A 17,456-nucleotide genomic window follows, 5' to 3' on the forward strand; every position below is an offset into this window, starting at 1 on the left:
TGAACTCTGTATTTAATAGCTTGCTTGACTCCACTTCATTTAGTTCTTTTTCTTGAGATTTCTTCTATTCTTTCATTTGTGACATGCTTCTTTTCCTCCACATTTTGGCTGCTTCCTGGTGTTTGTTTCTATGTATTAGGTAGAGCTGCTATGTCTCCTGGAATTGGTAGATGGGCTCTGTGTAGTAGGTATCCTGTAGGGTCCAGTGACTCAGCCTCCCCAGTCACCAGAGCTGGACCTTCTAGGTGCTCCCCTGTGTGTGCTGTGTGCACTGTCCTATTGTAGTTGAGCCTTGGTTGCTATTGGCGTCACTGGGAGGAAGTGACCCCCAGGCCAATCAGCTGTGAGGACCAGCTACAGCTACAGGCAAAGAGCTGCTGTTCTGGAGACTCCTCTATGGAATAGGATTTACTTCAGTGGAGCTTTGGTGTTCACCCAGTCTGCCCCTTGAGTGTGTCACTTGTGGATGTGGTAGGGTTGTAATCCAGCATGGTCAAAGCTGACCACCCACTGCACTGTCTCTGGGGCTTCCCGAGAGGTGCAAAGTCAGCCTCTGCCTGTTCCCTGCCCAGGGCCACCCAGAATGAGCTACACAACTACTTGTGCTGGGCTTGGAGGTGTCCAGGAGAGGCCAAGCTATGAAACAATGTAGGCTGCCACTAATGCCAGGCCTGGGGCCACTTATCAAGAAGTATGGGGCATGCTAAGGCTTGCTGCTGCTTGGTTGAGAGATTTTAGGAAAGTCCTAAGCCTGAGGCTAGAGAGGCCACTGCATAGAAAAGGCACTGGAAACAGCTTGCATGAGCTTGCAAATAGGGAGGGGCAGGGTCTCAGGGAGTCACCAGGGCTAGACGAAAGGTGTGAGTCAGGTTGATGGAGATTCAGAAAAGGTGCCCACCTACCTGCTCTGGGAGGAAAGGGCTGGTCACAGGAGCAATGGCCTCTGCCAGCTCTTCTGTCTGTGAGAAAGCTGCCCTCCAGCCCTCTCCCTAATTCCAGGCAAGTTAGTTCCTCCCTGAATGTCCCAGGTTCCTTTCAAGCTGCAGCCCTGCACTGGAGCTTAGAGGGAGCACGTCTGAATAAGTCCATGCATGAGTCCTTTAAGAGGAACTGCCTGGGACTCCCACAGCCTCCTCATCCCTCAGCCACAATCTCTGCTGGTTTTTACAGCCTGAAGTTGTGGGACTTCTCTTCCTGGCACTGGAACCCTGGGCTGTGGGGCCTGATGTGGGGCTGGAACCCCTCGCTCCTCAGAGAAACCTCCACCATCAAGATATCCCTCTGGTTTTAGCAAATTTTTTATTATTCATTGCAAGGAACATATTACATAATAAGTAGTCATCTAAATTGGCTTTGAATCTGTTGCAATGTAAAACAGTTCTAATTTTAAAGTCAAAAACACGACTGAGTCATACTTTTAGACTCTGCCTATCCTTATGGCAACTAAGATCACAAAAGGTGTTTTGCTTGTCTTTAAAGTTCAAGAAATCGGTATGAATAGTGACCTTTCACTTGTGCTGGAGGAAAAAATATAAGATGCACTAAGTAGATATACTTCCCTAAAACAAAGCAATGCACCCATTTATATAGTAGATTCTACAGCATTTATATGAAACTATTAATAAATAATTCCTGAGGCATTTAAACAATACAACTTTTAATTAAAAGAAAATAACTTCAAAACTGTTTAGATCTTAATGTGATGTAACTAAAATAAACAAATGCCAATTTTTAAAATACATACAATGTGAAAAAAATATACATAAAAAAACAAGTGCATTGTTAGTCCCTATATATTTTTTTCTATTTTTTAAATCCTCACCTGAGAATATGTTCATTGATTTTAGAGAGAAAGGGAGGGAGGGAGAGAGAGGGGGAGAGAGAGAGAGAGAGAGAGAGAGAGAGAGAGAGAGAGAGAGAGAGAGAGAGAGAGAAATCCATGTGAAAGAGAAATATGGATTGGTTGCCTCACATACACCCCCAACTGGGGATCGAACCCACAACCTAGGTATGTGCCCTGACCAGGAATTGAAACCACAACCTTTTTTGGTGTACAGGATGAAGCTCCAACTAACTGAGCTACCCAGCTGGGGTACCCCCATATTTTTTTAATGTTATCTACCCAAAAGAACTACATTAATGGCTAGGTAGATACTATGTGTTAGCCAGACAAACACAGAACTTTAAAACTTGTTTGAAGATCTACAAGAGGTTTTGTTAATTCTTTATACCTTAGAACTCACAATTATTAAGATGTTAATAATAGTAATCCCAAAATAAGACAGAGGATATAATAATGTCTAATGGTCTGAATAATAGCCAAATTAAAAAGCTCTAAGTAGGCAGCTATAGAGAATCTGTAGAAAATTATCGGGAATCTCTTGGAAGTCTTAGCAAAACAAAACAAACACTAAACAGTTTTAAAGCATAGAAAAGAATATAAATATAGACATCATAATATCAGTAAATTTGGAGAACATAAAACAATAAAAAATAAATTTATTTTTAAAAAGCTGAGAATCAGTATTGTTGAAAAACTATAGAGCTACAACTGGTTACTATATTTTAAGTGACAATAAAAATAACTGCAATTTTGGAACATAATTGTAGAGACCTGTTGTTCCAAGGACATGAAAATAACTATTGCTTCCTAACAACCAAAGCGTTTATACTCCTTAGACTGCATTCATGCAAGAGGAAGATTAAAGGGCAGCAGCCAAAATGACTAAACTTCAACTTGGATGTTGAAGCACTGATTTGATGGGCTTTTCTTGGCCACAAGTTTAAGATCAAGAGCCAAAGTCCCCAGTGGAAATTTGTGCTCAATTTGGTGGCCTTTGAGACCATCTCTGGCTAAATTAGCATCAACCTTATGGGAGGCCAGCCATGAAGTAAGGGAGTCTCCCCAAGATCTGATTTCTTGAGACCACAACCTAGAGCAGGTCCCACTGTAAAATTATTCACATTCCTTGGAAAGAGTGAACAGGCACCAGTTGTGTCCATCGAAGGGGGACACTGTCCAGGTGTACCCTGGACATTTTTTGAAATCTCTGGGCTGCTTCTGCATCTGAAAAATAAGAAAAATAGCACAATGACAGACAACGAATGAGGAAAAAGACAATTATTGGGCCTAAACACTTAAGACTTATAAGAAATTAAGAAAGCAGACAAAACAGACAAAAAGACAAACAGCCATATCATCTGAAATGTATTATTCTGAAGGCAAGTACAGCAGAGAAAAACACAAATTATTTTAAGCAAAGTAAGAAATGACTATAGCAACAAAAGTTATTTTGGAAAGAGCCAACTGGAGAAAACAACATATGTTAAGATATGTCAACCTGACACAAAGATAAGGTGGAATAAAGAACCTAGTCCCATTTGAAGCTGAAAAAAGCTGAATAATGAGAGCTAGTGTCATGAACTTGGCTGCTTAACTGCCTTTGTGTAAGAAAACATCTCAGAACTTTGAACTTAGGAAATTCCAACTTGTCTTGCACCAGGTCATGAGCTCCATAGAGCAGGAACCTATTTCAACAAGCAGCTTTAAAAAAAAAACACACAAAAATAAAATACTTTAATATTTTTCATTTCTTTTAACTGTACATTTAAAAATGCAATAGTGCTAAAATCCATCAAAGTAAAATGCACCAAATAAAAATTAAACTTACTCAGAAAGATGTTCAGAAGTTGGGATATGAACAGAAACTGAAATCAGAAAAAAAGTTTTATATTTAAAACAGCAGATGAAATATGACGAGAATAACGATTTTATAAAGAACCTATATTGTGGGTGAGAAAAATAGTAAAAAATATATCAAAAATACAAAGTAACACAAATATATATATACACATACCTTTCTCTACTACAACTTGGCAAATATGAGTTTCCTGCTGACTCAAGTGTATAGCCATATTATCTGAGCCAGAGACATCAGCTAGGAAATCACAATTAAGGCACACTAGAGTAATGCCCCTAAAAAAGAAAAAAAAAGAAAATAGTATAAAAGAAAAAGGGTTTTTATCTTTTATGAAAATCCATATATAAGTTCAATAATTATTTTTTCATACTTTGCCTTTTGTGTCAAACTGTCAATCCCATTTTTGTTATATAAACTTGGCATAACAAAAATGATTCTCTAGAAAATGGCATAGCCAAATCCAAATTACGTTATCATTTATTTATAGAAACTATTCTTTTTATAAACTTTTATTTTTCAGACCAGGTGCTAAAAGCTAGGAGTCAAGAGACTTAAAGCCCAGTGCTGGCTCCACTAACAACTTGTGTCACTTCAACAAGTCACAATCCACCTGTGCCTCTGCTCATCTGCAATGCAAGGGTATAGTAATCATTCATTCAATATATACTTACTAAGGCTGTCTTTACACACATACTACTACTGTACTGTATTGTGAATATAAATAAATAAAAATACAGTCTATGCTCTCACAAAGCTTACAATCTAGTGATTTAGGTGAGAAAAAAATTAGAAATGTTAAGGTTTTAAATATATAGGTCATGTTGTAGCTGTCATCAATTATGTACTATGTGTTAAAGGTTCTTCCATATATTATTTTGATTCTCATCACAACCACCCAAGTTTGATATTATTCTCATTTAACACTGAATTAATTAAAGTAGATAACTCACTACTAAAATCAAAAGCTTGAGTTCCTCAGCATCCTTGCTCTGTGCAATGGTTCACTTGCTGGGGTCTAAACTACTCATTTCCTTACCAAACATTGAGTGCTGTAGTTTTAAATTGAGCACTCTGATTCCAGAGCTCATATTCTTAAAGATGATGCAATACCACCTCACCATTTTAACTAAAGCCCTTACTAAATCATTTAAAACTCTCACAATAGTCCTAATCTATAGGATTCACACATATCTAACTCACATGACTGCTGAAGGTGAGAAGGGTATCTTCAATTCAACCTTCCTTCAGTATTACAGAATCTTTGATGTAATATTCTCCAGTGCCCTCCAAATTAAGCCCAAACTCCTTAGTCTTATTTTCAATGCTTTCACTGGCTCTCAGCTCAAAACCACTGCCCCCGACTTCAAACTTACTATATGAACTTCATGCTCCATTCATCTGCTACTAGCTATTCAGTCTGTATGACTTCTACTTTTTCATTTCTGCACCTTTATTCATGCTATTTCTTCCAACCTGAATGCCGCTGTGTCTCCTCTATCAGTATAAACAATATTCATCCTTTAGAGCAAAGTATAACTAACACCCATCCAGAACATTCCAAGTAATCTCTCCCTCCTTTTAAATAAATAACCCTCACTGCACTTATTAAAATCTTCCTTGCATTATTAGTAATTTATGTTCACTTATATCTCCCATCCAATGAACTGTATATTCCCTGAAGACTGGTTCTAAGACTTTATCCACTTTCATCTTTATAGGAGCTGTACATTATATGCATGATAAAAGAATAATAAAGAGATAAAGAATGAATAGTCTATTCTAATAAAGAAGTAATTACAAAAATTATTGTTCTACACAATTATAAGTATGCTATATTCCATTCACAGGAATTGACCAATTTTTAATGATACCTATTCAAGTGGAGAAAAAAAAATCCCACATCTTTAAAATAATATAGTTTACTTAAAAACAGAACAAACAATTAAGCTTGACAACAGTGAGATAAAAATCAAACTAAAATCTCATCTTTTGAGTGCAAAATTCTTTTAAGCCTTATAAAAATTTTCAGCTGTCTAATATAGCTTAATCTACTTCATTGAACTCGGTAAATGTTTTAAAATTAGCACTAAAATACTTTTTAAACTGAATCAAATTTTATTTCCCTGTAAGCTACTGGCCCAGCATCACAGATGGGACCTACTGTCCACATAAATCATTTTCAACATATACTATAATTTATTCAACAAATATTTACTGAGTGAACTCATCAATGCACGGAATAGACAAAAATCCATACCACACAGATTCTAGTATGAGGACACAGAAAATAAAAAAAGTAAAGTATAAAATATACCAGATGATGAAAGATGATGTAGAGAAAAATAAAGCGAAAATGGAGGTAGGGAGTGCTGCAGTGAAGCACAGGGAAAAGAATACAATTTTAAATTTTTGTTCTTTTACAAAGTAAATGTATGATGACTTCATCTTGACACTACTTGTTGCCACTGAAACAAATCTAGCAAGAGAATAAAGGCTAGCCATACCCCTAGTCTAAGGATATAATAAATGGAACTAGGTAATATCCAGTAGCAATCATTTAGATTTCCAAACTGGACACCCCAACATCAGGTTAAAAAAAAGTTATAACAAATCACAATGAGTTAACACTTTATGCCCATTAGGGTAGCTATAAATCAAAACGAGATAACAAATATAGGCAAAGAAGTGGAGAAGCTGGAACCCTCATATGCTACTGATGGGAACATAAAATAGTTGAGGTACTTTGTAAAACAGTCTGGCAGATCCTCCAAGGCTCAACACAGTTACCATATAACCCAGCAATTCCAATCCCAGATATATACTAAAGAGAAATGAAAAGACATGCCCGGACAAAAACTTGTACACAAATGTTCATAGCAGCATTATTTATAATGGCTTCAAAGTTAAAATAACCTAAATGAATAAACAAACTATGGTATAGCCAGACAATGGAATATTATTTAGCAATAAAAAAATGAAGTACTGATATACATATATGAACATGAAAAACATGCTAAATGGAAGAAGCCAATCACAAAAGATCACATATTGTATCATTCCATTTATATGAAATGTCCAAAATAGGCAAATCTATAGACACAGAAGATTAGTGGTTACTTAGGGATTGGTAAAGTTGGAAGGAAACAGGGATGGCCTTAATGGGTACAGAGTTTCTCCTTGGAGTGATAAAAATGTACTAATATTACCTGTGGTGATGGCTGCACAACTTGGTAAATAGACTAAAAACTATTAATTGTACAATTTAAGTATGTGAATTGCATAGTATATGAATTATACCTCATTAAGGATATTATATAAAAAATGTTAAGTCATAAAATCTTTCAACAGAAAGAATAAAAATAAAATCAACTAGTTACCTGAGATTTTCTGAATGCTTCTTAAAAATACAAAACCTTTTACTTGGACGATTACTGTGAAAGCTGGAGAGACAAAACAGATTTTATTAATTTTATTCTACAGTAGTCACATAACTTATAGCTATATGTCAAGTCTAAACTTAAATTTAAGTTTCTAGTTTTGAGTAAAAGATCATGACATAAATAAAATAATATTTGTCATTCCTTGTAATTCAGAATTTTATCTTATATTCCATTTTATCTATTTATTTTCTAATACACAAATTTCCCTAAACATTTGCCTATATGATTAGTACTCTCATCATCACACAAAAGGAAATATTAAAGTTTTCTAAAAATTAAAAAACAAATTTTTTAATCTGCTAAAGAGTTGAAAACAATTTTAATTTTTTGCTACTATTTTTGCTATAATATAAAAGGTTATCATGAATAATCATTTTTTAAATCGTTTCCCAATCTTAACATCCTCACGTTGGGGAAAGGGGATAGAATCTAAATGATCTTGGGAGTAAACAGTACTCAAACTAAATGCCACTGTTTACCACTTATAAAATCAAACACTTAAGGAGTTCTTTGCAGTTACTAGCAAGGGTTTAAAAAAAAAACTTAAAGCAGAACTCATGAACTAAAACAATGCTTCCCCTAAGCACAGAACAGAAAACCACTAAAGAAGCTTTGTAACCAATCATAGCTTTTATATACCCTTTTAAGTCTGGTAAGGAAAGCTACCCTGTACTAGAGAAAGACAGGGTTAGTTTAACACAATGTAACTAAAAGTGGAGTCATGGATTTAAAATCAGCATCACCTGGGAGTTTATTTCGAAATGCAAAGTCTTGTGTTCCCTCACAAACCTATGAATTAATCTCTGGCAGTGGAGCCCAGGAATATGTTTTAACAAGCTTTTCCAGTAATTCTTATGCAAGCTAAAATCTGAGAGGCAGTAGCCCTAGCTTGCACTGACAGCCTCTCCCACTCCACCTTGACCCCTGCCAAGTAGCCAAGTAACCAGGTCACTCTCAGATACAAGGTAACTATCACCAACACAGCATGTATGTATGAGAAAAGAAATACTGACTAGCTATAATCCTCAGAAAATATGCTCACATATCTAAGTCATTTCTTCAATCTGGGGATAGCTACTATTAAGAGTATACAAATTTAAGACAACATCACAGAAATAATTAAATAGTATTTTTAGAAGAAAACATCATGATGTTGGTAAACACACCACTGTGTTTCCTCAGAGTAATGAGTCCAACATTTTATCTGACTGCCAAAGAATGTGAGCCGAAATAAGTTATTTTTTTAAAAACAGCGATTTCTTCGTTCTCAAACTCAGACTGTTTTGGTTTACTTACTATGGGAGGGGAAGGGACGGGAGATTACATTTTAGGGCTTTTATAATGTTTTCCATTTCTGTCTGTAACTTGTACCTTATTAAAACATTGGTACTTTTAAAATTTGTTGTCTGAATCCAGTTTTAATTTAGCTCCCTATCTATAAAAAGAGACATAATGCACCTCTTTATTTGTATTTATTACATGAATTGCATACTTATAACTTCGTGTATAATAGGAATGAATCTCTAGCTAAGAAATAAAAACTACCCTTCTTACAATTAGATCTGTATAAAGTTACTAACAATATACAAATAAATCTAAAGAAGAGAGAAAAAACATTAGGCTTTTTATTACAATGTAGTTAAAAAACATGATGTTAAAGTCTAGGTTTTAAAAATTCACCACCTGGTTATATGACTATATAATTATCAAAACTCATTAAGCTATTCTTTAAAAATAGGTAAATTTTATTTTGTATAAATTATACCTCAGCCCTGGCCAGTGTTGTTCAGTGGGAGCATCAGCTCACACACCGAAGGATCTCTGGTTCGATTCCCGGTCAAGGGCATGTACCTGGATTGCAGGTTCGATTCCCCAGCCCAGGTTGGGGTGTGTGCAGGAGGAAACCAATTGTGTGTGTGTGTGTGTGTGTGTGTGTGTGTCTCTCTCTCTCCCCCCAGGAGGAAACCAATTGTGTGTGTGTGTGTGTGTGTGTGTGTGTGTGTGTGTGTCTCTCTCTCTCTCTCCCCCCCCAGGAGGAAACCAATTGTGTGTGTGTGTGTGTGTGTGTGTGTGTGTGTGTGTGTGTGTGTGCTCTCTCTCTCTCTCTCTCTCCCCCCAGGAGGAAACCAATTGTGTGTGTGTGTGTGTGTGTGTGTGTGTGTGTGTGTGTGTGTGTGTGTCTCTCTCTCTCTCTCTCTCCCCCCCCAGGAGGAAACCAATTGTGTGTGTGTGTGTGTGTGTGTGTGTCTCTCTCTCTCTCTCTCTCCCCCCCTTCTCTAAAATTAATGGGGGGAAAATATCCTCAGGCGAGATTAACAAAACAACACAAAAAAGTGGCCTGACCAAATATGCCTACTCTAGAAACATAAGAAAGAAAAGAACAGAAAAGGGGGGGGGGGACTACAGACAAGAGACCAGGTATGATGCTATCACAATTATCTAACTAGTCTTCTGATGACTATTATTGAAGTCAATAAATCTATATAAAATATATATTAAACTCAAGCATATCTTATAAAAATTGAGTACTTTTTTTTTTTAATCCTTTGCTTTTCAGAGAGAGAGGGAGGGAGGGAAGGAGGGAGGGAGGGGAAACACTGATGTGAGAGAGACACGTTGATTGGCTGCCTCCCGCATGAGCCCCCATGGGCCAGGGATTAAGCCCGCACCCGAGGTATGTGCCCTTGTATGGGAATGAATCCAGGACCCTTCAGTCCAAGGCTCCAACCACTGAGCCAAACCGACTAGGACAGTACTCTTGTCATATTTATTGTATAGGAATAGATTATTATACCAACATTCTTTCTCCTTGGAAATTTTTTAAATCACCCTTCAAAGCCTAAGTGAAATATCATTTATAGGACACCTTCCCTTATTCTTAAAGAATTCATTTTTACCTCCTCTATGCTCTCATGGCTGTTTGCTTATCACATTAAGTTAGGTAAATAGTATATCTTTCCTGCTAAATTGTAAAATTAAAGGCAAGGACTTTATCCACAATACCTAATATTGACAACTTAGAAAAAATAATAGCTCTAATTACTTGAAAACCTCCTAAATGCAAATTCATATTATTAAGCACTTTAATTTTACATTTTCTTTAATAATCACAGTAACTTTCTTTTGAAGAAAAGGAAAACTAGGAGTCAGGTTAAGTAACTTGCCCAAGTCACAAAGAGAATTAATAAATAAATGGTGAAGCTTAGATTAAAATACAGATTTATCTGATTATTCACCACAAGCCTGCCATACTTCTTAGCAAAGAGCAAACTCGATTAGAAAAAGAGATAATAAAATATTTATGTCTGTTGGCTTAATTCTATATGTTAAAAAAAAGCCTTCTTAAACATGATATTGAAGAAAAATACCAATATTACATAGCAATTTGTCTGGATTTTCTTTTTTTACAGAGACTCCTATTGCTACCTAAAAGCTATAAGTAAGAAGCAATAAAACCACCAAATCCAAATAATGCTTGTCTTTAAAAAAAAAAAAAAAAAAAATCACTTAAAAATTACATGTTTAATGATGTTCTTCTTTGAAAAAAGTCTTATTCCAAAAATATTCCAACTCCATCACTACTTTTGAATATCCTCTTTTGAGGTTTTATGTAGAGCCTTTTATAATTACAACAAATGATGACTATCACTTTCTGTCTGTAATGTTGTAGATGACACGGTGAATACAAAGAGCCCCTTCTTTCAAGGAGATATGAAGACACATACAAATGTAACAAAAGGCAGAACTGATGGATGGTACACAACTCAAAGTAAGGAATGATCCTTGTGAGTGGCTGTGGTGATCAAACACTTCAAAGAAGGTTAACTGAAAGGAAGGGCAGGGATATTCCAGAGACTAACAAAAATAAGGAATGCCACTGTCAAAAATGAGTACAGGAAGCCTGGCCAGTGCTGCTCAGTGGCTGAGTGTCAACCCATGAGCCAAGAGGTCCCCAGCTCGATTCCCAGTCAGCATACGGCCGGGTTGTGGGCTCGATCCCCAGTGGAGGGCATGTGGGAGGCAGCTGGTCTATGTTTCTCTCGCTCCCATTAAAAAAAAAAAAAAAAAGAGTACAGGAAAAGACTTCACTCTGAAGAAGAGTAGTCAATTTATGGGGATGGGAGTCTTTACAGAATGATTGGGGCAAATAGAAGACCAGAGGGGAAAAGACGAATTGAGAGTACAGAAGTGGTATGGGTAGGAATTAAAGGTACTCATCCTCTGGAGAAAATGTAACTTCTGTACCTACAGAACTCAAGCTTATAACAAGAATCCAAACTTGGCCAGAGGGACTGGTGGCCATTCAATGGGAGATACCAAACGCAGTGAGACAAGAGTACCAGTGAGGCAGAGAAAAAGGAAAAGGTTAGATCTACCACACCCTAACAGTGACAATGGAAACCTTCAGTTCCACATGAAGCTAACGTTGAGTAAACACTTAGCGTGTGGGATGACAATGAAATGCACGGTTGGGGCTCAGTGGGGAATTGGGAAAAGGGTATGGAGGGAGTCAGGTTAAATGGAAATGTTTTGGAATAGAATGGATTTGGAGGTTGTATGAGACATGTGGGAGGCCTATGATAAATGGAAGCTAGAAGAGTGGAATGACCCTTGGTTTAAGAAAACACAAAAGATTTTCCAATTTGATCCCCTGTAAATTAAGGGCAGAATTAAAGTCCCATTTTGGGCAGCAACATATTTGTCACAGAATAAGAGACATGCCACACAGAAGTATACTGGGAGAAAGAATGCTTGGGCCTGGTTTAGAGGAAATGGAATGTAGGTGTAGACCACTGCAGTAATTGGGAGGCAGAGGTGCAAAATGCAAAATGGCAAATCAAGAGACCTTCATGAGCTTAAGAAACTCAGGACAGTGAGTTATTTCCAGGTGGTGTTCCAGTCACACAGATGATGCCCTGAAAGAATATCTGGGTGGTAGTGTGTGAATTCTGCAGATTATACAATGTTTGCCTTACTTGTGTTCCTTTTAGATGCCAGTGAGTCAAAGGTAAAAATATCTATAAAATAATTAAAAGCATACAGTTGGATCTCAGGAAACTAAGGACTGAATTGGGAAGATTTAAAGTTGAAAGGTAAAAGTGACAGTGATTAAGTTACCAACAAAGGAAATGTAAGAGGTAAAAAATGTTGAAGGAAGAAAAGGCAATGAAATACAAGAGCAGCCAAAAAGGAAGAAGAAAAATAGTGGTAACAGTTTAACAGAAGCTGAGGAGAATAGTTTCAAAAGTGAATGAGCCCAGCTGGCCTGGCTCAGCAGTTGAGCATTGACCTAGGATCCAGGAGATCGTGATTCGATTCCCAGTCAGGGTACATGACCGGGATGCGGGCTTGATCCCCAGTCGGGGGCGTGCAAGAGGCAGCCGATCAATGACTCTCTCATCACTGATGTTTCTCTCTCTCTCTCTCCCCCTCTTCTTCCTTGCTCTGAAACCAATAAAGACATTTTTTTAAAAAGTGAATAAAAACAATGTCAAAAACTATGAAATTATGCAGTAAGATTTTTAAAAAGTGAATAAATGTGGTGCATAAGTACATGACAGATAAAGGGGTTAGTTGGCAGGTGGGATGATACTCAAATTTAAGGGTAAAGAAATAAATCACAAATAAGCTAGTAACAACACTTTACCAATGTAAAACAGTGAGAGAAAGGCAAGAAATAAGTAGGCAGTAGGGACAAATCTCCCTCATCTTAAAAAAACCCCTCAAAATATCTGTAAGCAAAAGAACCTAGTTGAGAGAAGAGATGAGGTAGCAAGTTAACTGAAAAAGGTTGTGGAAGAACTAGAAGAGATAAGGGACAGGGTTAACTTTGTAGAAGTGGAACATCATTGATTTCTGAGATCAATGTGTGGATGAAGGTAATGGGAAAAACATTTGTTCAGATATAAACTAGCTAGGAAAGAATTCTAGAACAGCCAGGACGGTGTGGTTCAATTGGTTGAGCACAGTCCCATGTATCAAGAGGTCATCAGTTCGATTCCTGGTCAGGTCACATGCCCGGGTTTCAGGCTCGACCCCCCCGTAGAGGGGCATGCAGGAGGCAGCTGATCGATGTTCTTTTCTCTCTCTCTCTCAAATCAATAAGAACACTGGGGGGAAAAACAAAAACGAATCCTATAACAAAAACAAAGCAGCAATCAAAACAGATGACCCTGAGGATAAGGTTGACTATAAAGTCAGATGAGTGCTATTGGACTTTGGAAAATGAAGTCAAGCCCTGGCGGGTTTGGCTCAGTGGTTAGAGCATGGCCTATGAACCGAAAGGTCACAGTTTTCATTCCCAGTAAAGCGCACATACCATGGTTACAGGTTCCCCATCCGGTCTGGTCCAGAGCACATGTGGGGGCAACAAATCGATGTGTCTCTCTCACGTTAATGTTTCTCTCTGCACACCCTTCCTCCCTCCCTTCCACCTTCTCAAGAAATCAATGGAAAAAATATCCTCAGGTGAGGATTAAAAAAAAAAGGAGTCAAAGCCCCAAAGTGATAAGGAAATAGTCATTCAATAGAAATAATCTGTGTATATGAGAGTAAAATGGTACGTGGTAAGAAACGGGGTACAATAACTTAAAAGTTGATGTGAAGTGCTGGCACTAAAGAAGTCAGGTACATAACGTTAGGCTAACCAAGTGGGAGGGACGGGGGGACTGTGAGGGAGGCACTGAAGCCATCAAGAAAGGAGAGAGAATTCTTGAAAGGAGCAGCTGATAATGACCAGAAAGTAACATAAAGGTTATGTTATAATCTATGAGAAAATCACTTTTATTATACTTTAATTCTAACTTAAAACAACAACAACAAACAGCTAGTTTATATCTGAACAATTTTTAAAAAATAAAAATCCAGCCCTCACTGGTTTGGCTCAGTGGCTGGAGCATCGGCCCTCGGACTGAAGGGTCTCAGGTTTGATTCTGGTCAAGGGCAGGTACCTCCCTAGCAGGCTCGAACCCTGGCCCCTGTCGAGGAGCATTTGGGAGGCAACCAATTGATGTCTCTCTCAAATCAATGTTTCTCTCCCTTTCTCCCCTTCTACTCTCTCTAAAAAGCAATGGGAAAAATATCCTTGGGTGAGGATTAAAAAAAATAAAAAGTAAAAATAAAAATTCACCCTGAAAGATATTTCTGCTAATGAGATACAAATGAATGTGGATTGTGAAGGCTTTCTCTGCATAGAGTAAATACTAAGTACTCAAATAATCTTAAGTTGAGTGAATTAATGAAAAAATTCCAACAATGGCATCATAACTAGAAGAGTCTCTCGTTTTACTGACTGAAACAAGGACAGATAGCTTGACAAATAGGTGGACAGACAGATTAGAGAGAGAAAAAGAGAGAGAGAGGGAGAAACAGACTCAATAAAGTTCTTAGCACCGCTGAAAATCCTGGAGTCTCTCAAAGTGACTGCTTTGAAGAGAATAACACTCATGAGATTACATGTATTTGTTTGGTAAATATATTTAAAATATTTACATTTTTATCTTTAAAAATGTTTTTGAAAGTCCTATAGGAAAAAGAAATTCCCATAGAAAATGTATATCTTTAACAGACCTATCCTGATTTCATTAGTCTAAATGTTCTTACAATTTTAGTTACAGTAATTTTATGAGTTACTATGCTGGAAACCAGTACCAGGCATTACTGCTATTGCTAGAAATAGAAATTCCCTATTGCTAGATGTTTTTTAGCTCCTTGAAGAGAAAACTTGGTTTCTAATAGGATAACTGTTTTCAAAAACCAAACTTGCTGAATTATAATTCAATTGGTAATTACAGATGTTTAACTCATCTTACCTCATCATATGATTTACATAGGCTTTGCTACAGCTAGTGTTGTATCTGCAAAAACTACAGTGGACATATGTAGGAAAGTGGTTTGCAAAATCTTTTATTTCGGAACAACACTCAATGCACTTGTGAACTCCCCGACGAAACCTTATGGAGATATAAAGAAAATGATAACAATATATTTTAAAACAAAAATAATAAGGGAGTACTTTATTAATGTTCTGTTAATTAAAGCCAAGCTGTTTAACATATTTAAACACAAACTTTTAACTTGAAAATTTGCTATGGAACAACAGCTAGAATAAGTATAAACAATCTAATATCAGTTAATACTTGTTACTGAAATAAAAGGAATTAACCAATTCAAATGTCACAAGATATAAGCACAACACATAATAATACCAATGTAGTAGATTAATATTATAGGAAAAATATAGTTAAGTACTGTTTAACAACAGTTGTAAAAAAAATACTTTTATTTGCTTGGCCTTTATGCCATAAGTGATAGCATATGAATGTATGAGAGCTGTGTAATACGGTACATTTATAATAAAGGTTTTATTCTTTTATTTAATATTAAATTAGTACTGTATATCAGGAATAAAAGATTACCTTAAGTTCCTCAATGCTGTATTGACTTTACTTTTTCTATTGCTACTAGCCAAAGTGCTTTGTTTTTTTTGCATATTAGAGATTTTTGATTTGAATTTAGATTTACTTCCATTAGGCTTACTTGCAGTAGGTTTACTTGCATTAGATTTAGTTGTAGTAAGTTTACTTGTGTTAGATTTTGTGGGATTTTTAGCAGTTATACTTTTTGTCCTTGGAGGTGAGGCCTGAAGGGTAGAAGTGTTTGCACTAATGGAAGGTGTAGTTGAAGATCCTGATTGAAGAGGTCCAACTGAAGCTCGAATAGTAACCTACAAAAATGAAGATAATACTCACTTTAGAAAATTAACCCTTGAATTAGTATTAAAATATCACCATATAACAAAAAGTTAAATATCAAGTATTTTGAAAAGAGTAAGTATAAACTATAATTGGATAAGTCTTTCATTTATTTTAAATGTTTAAATGAAATTAAATTTGATGTTTATTTACTTGTAATATTATATTTTTATACTGATATCAGTTAAATGTTGTTATTAATGGGGTAATTAGGAATTATACGAATATTAAAGAGCACATTCTACAGCTATCTTTATGCTCTCTTATAACTAAAAAAATTCACATAAAGGTCAAAATTTAAATCTCAAAGCCTGAAAAGTAACTCTAGAAAGGCCTGTGTTACCCACTGCCCTGCATTACCCACAGTAAATGTGACCTCCTCTTTCCAGGAGCTCATTTGGCAGAATTATGTTTACAAAGGTTATGGGAGGGTATCAATTCAATATACTTCATGGAGAGTTTAATAATATTTAGAATTTCCTTAAAGAGAACTAATATAAAACTTATGATTTAGTATTCAAAAATTAAATTAATTGGTTGACAATGGAAAACACAAACACCTGCCAACACTGTCATTAATCGTATGACTATTTTCCCCCCATTTGTATTAGGAACAGCCTATGAGGAAGTCCTATAAAACATGTTTTGGTATCATACAAAAGCAAAGCACTAGGAATCAGAAGACTTGAAGTTAAATCTCTTACTACTCCTTCTTAGCAATGTGGTCTAGAATATGTAACTTACCCTCGCTAAGCTTCTTTACCTATAGTATGGGGCAGTACCTGCCTTGTCTACCTCATCAGACTGCTGTACGAATTAAATAAAAGAATCTATGAAAAAGTATACTGAGAGCCTAACTCTAAGATACTATAAAAACATTTAGTATCATTATTATTAATATTATTATTGCTATTATCATTAATAAGGGAAAATATGAGAGGACTGCACTGCTTACATTCATGTTATGCATGTCTAGTCCCAGCATGGAATGAATGGATTGCAGGGAAGGATGCTGGATAGCTTCTCTTGCTCTAGGTCTTCAGAGCATGGCTTTATATTGTTTAGTTAATTCAAATAACAGACATACCCACATTCAAAGGTAAGTACCCAAAGCCAAATATAAATGTTTTGGGGATTATTTCACTTTGGATTATCCATGCCTCTGTTTCCCTCCACTGGAGCAAATATTCAAGAGCTGACTGTATATAAAGAAGTCAGAAAAAACAGGAATATAAGGCAAAAAGGGAAAGGTAAATTACAATCATCAGTATGCAGTCAGACATGTGTTTGCTCACTTAAAACACATCCAGCAGCAGAACTTACTTCTCTGAGAGTAGACTCAGTAATAACTTCAATAAATATCTAAGAACCTATGGCATTCAAAGCACTATACTAGATGCTGAGGACACAAAGATAAATAAATCATGATTCCTGATCTCAAACAGTTTAGCAAGATAAAACCAATATATACACTCCCCACAAGAATAGCTCAAAAAGCGGCGACATAATATTGACACAACCCACTGGTCCAGGAAACACAGTATCTAGTTGCACTTTTTACA

General features: G+C 36.3%; 1 protein-coding gene across 5 annotated transcripts in view; it reads right to left on the minus strand.

The window, feature by feature from the left end:
- Positions 1-17,456, minus strand: part of ZNF280D (zinc finger protein 280D) — a 102,034-nt gene that overhangs the window by 29,349 nt on the left and 55,229 nt on the right. For 3 of the 5 annotated variants that reach the window (XM_081132302.1, XM_081132303.1, XM_081132305.1), the window contains exons 13-17: positions 15,559-15,866; positions 14,953-15,093; positions 7,079-7,141; positions 3,858-3,976; positions 3,672-3,708 (exon numbers count right to left, since the gene is read on the minus strand). In XM_081132302.1, the coding sequence (XP_080988428.1) occupies positions 3,672-3,708; positions 3,858-3,976; positions 7,079-7,141; positions 14,953-15,093; positions 15,559-15,866 (668 nt within the window). Of the gene's footprint in view, positions 1-1,724; positions 3,545-3,671; positions 3,709-3,857; positions 3,977-7,078; positions 7,142-14,952; positions 15,094-15,558; positions 15,867-17,456 lie in introns of those variants that run through there. The other 2 variants (XM_081132306.1, XM_081132304.1) reach the window with 2 other exon arrangements.

The sequence above is a fragment of the Miniopterus schreibersii genome (genome assembly GCF_964146895.1).
Source record: "Miniopterus schreibersii genome assembly, chromosome: 1".
NCBI lineage: Eukaryota > Metazoa > Chordata > Mammalia > Chiroptera > Miniopteridae > Miniopterus > Miniopterus schreibersii.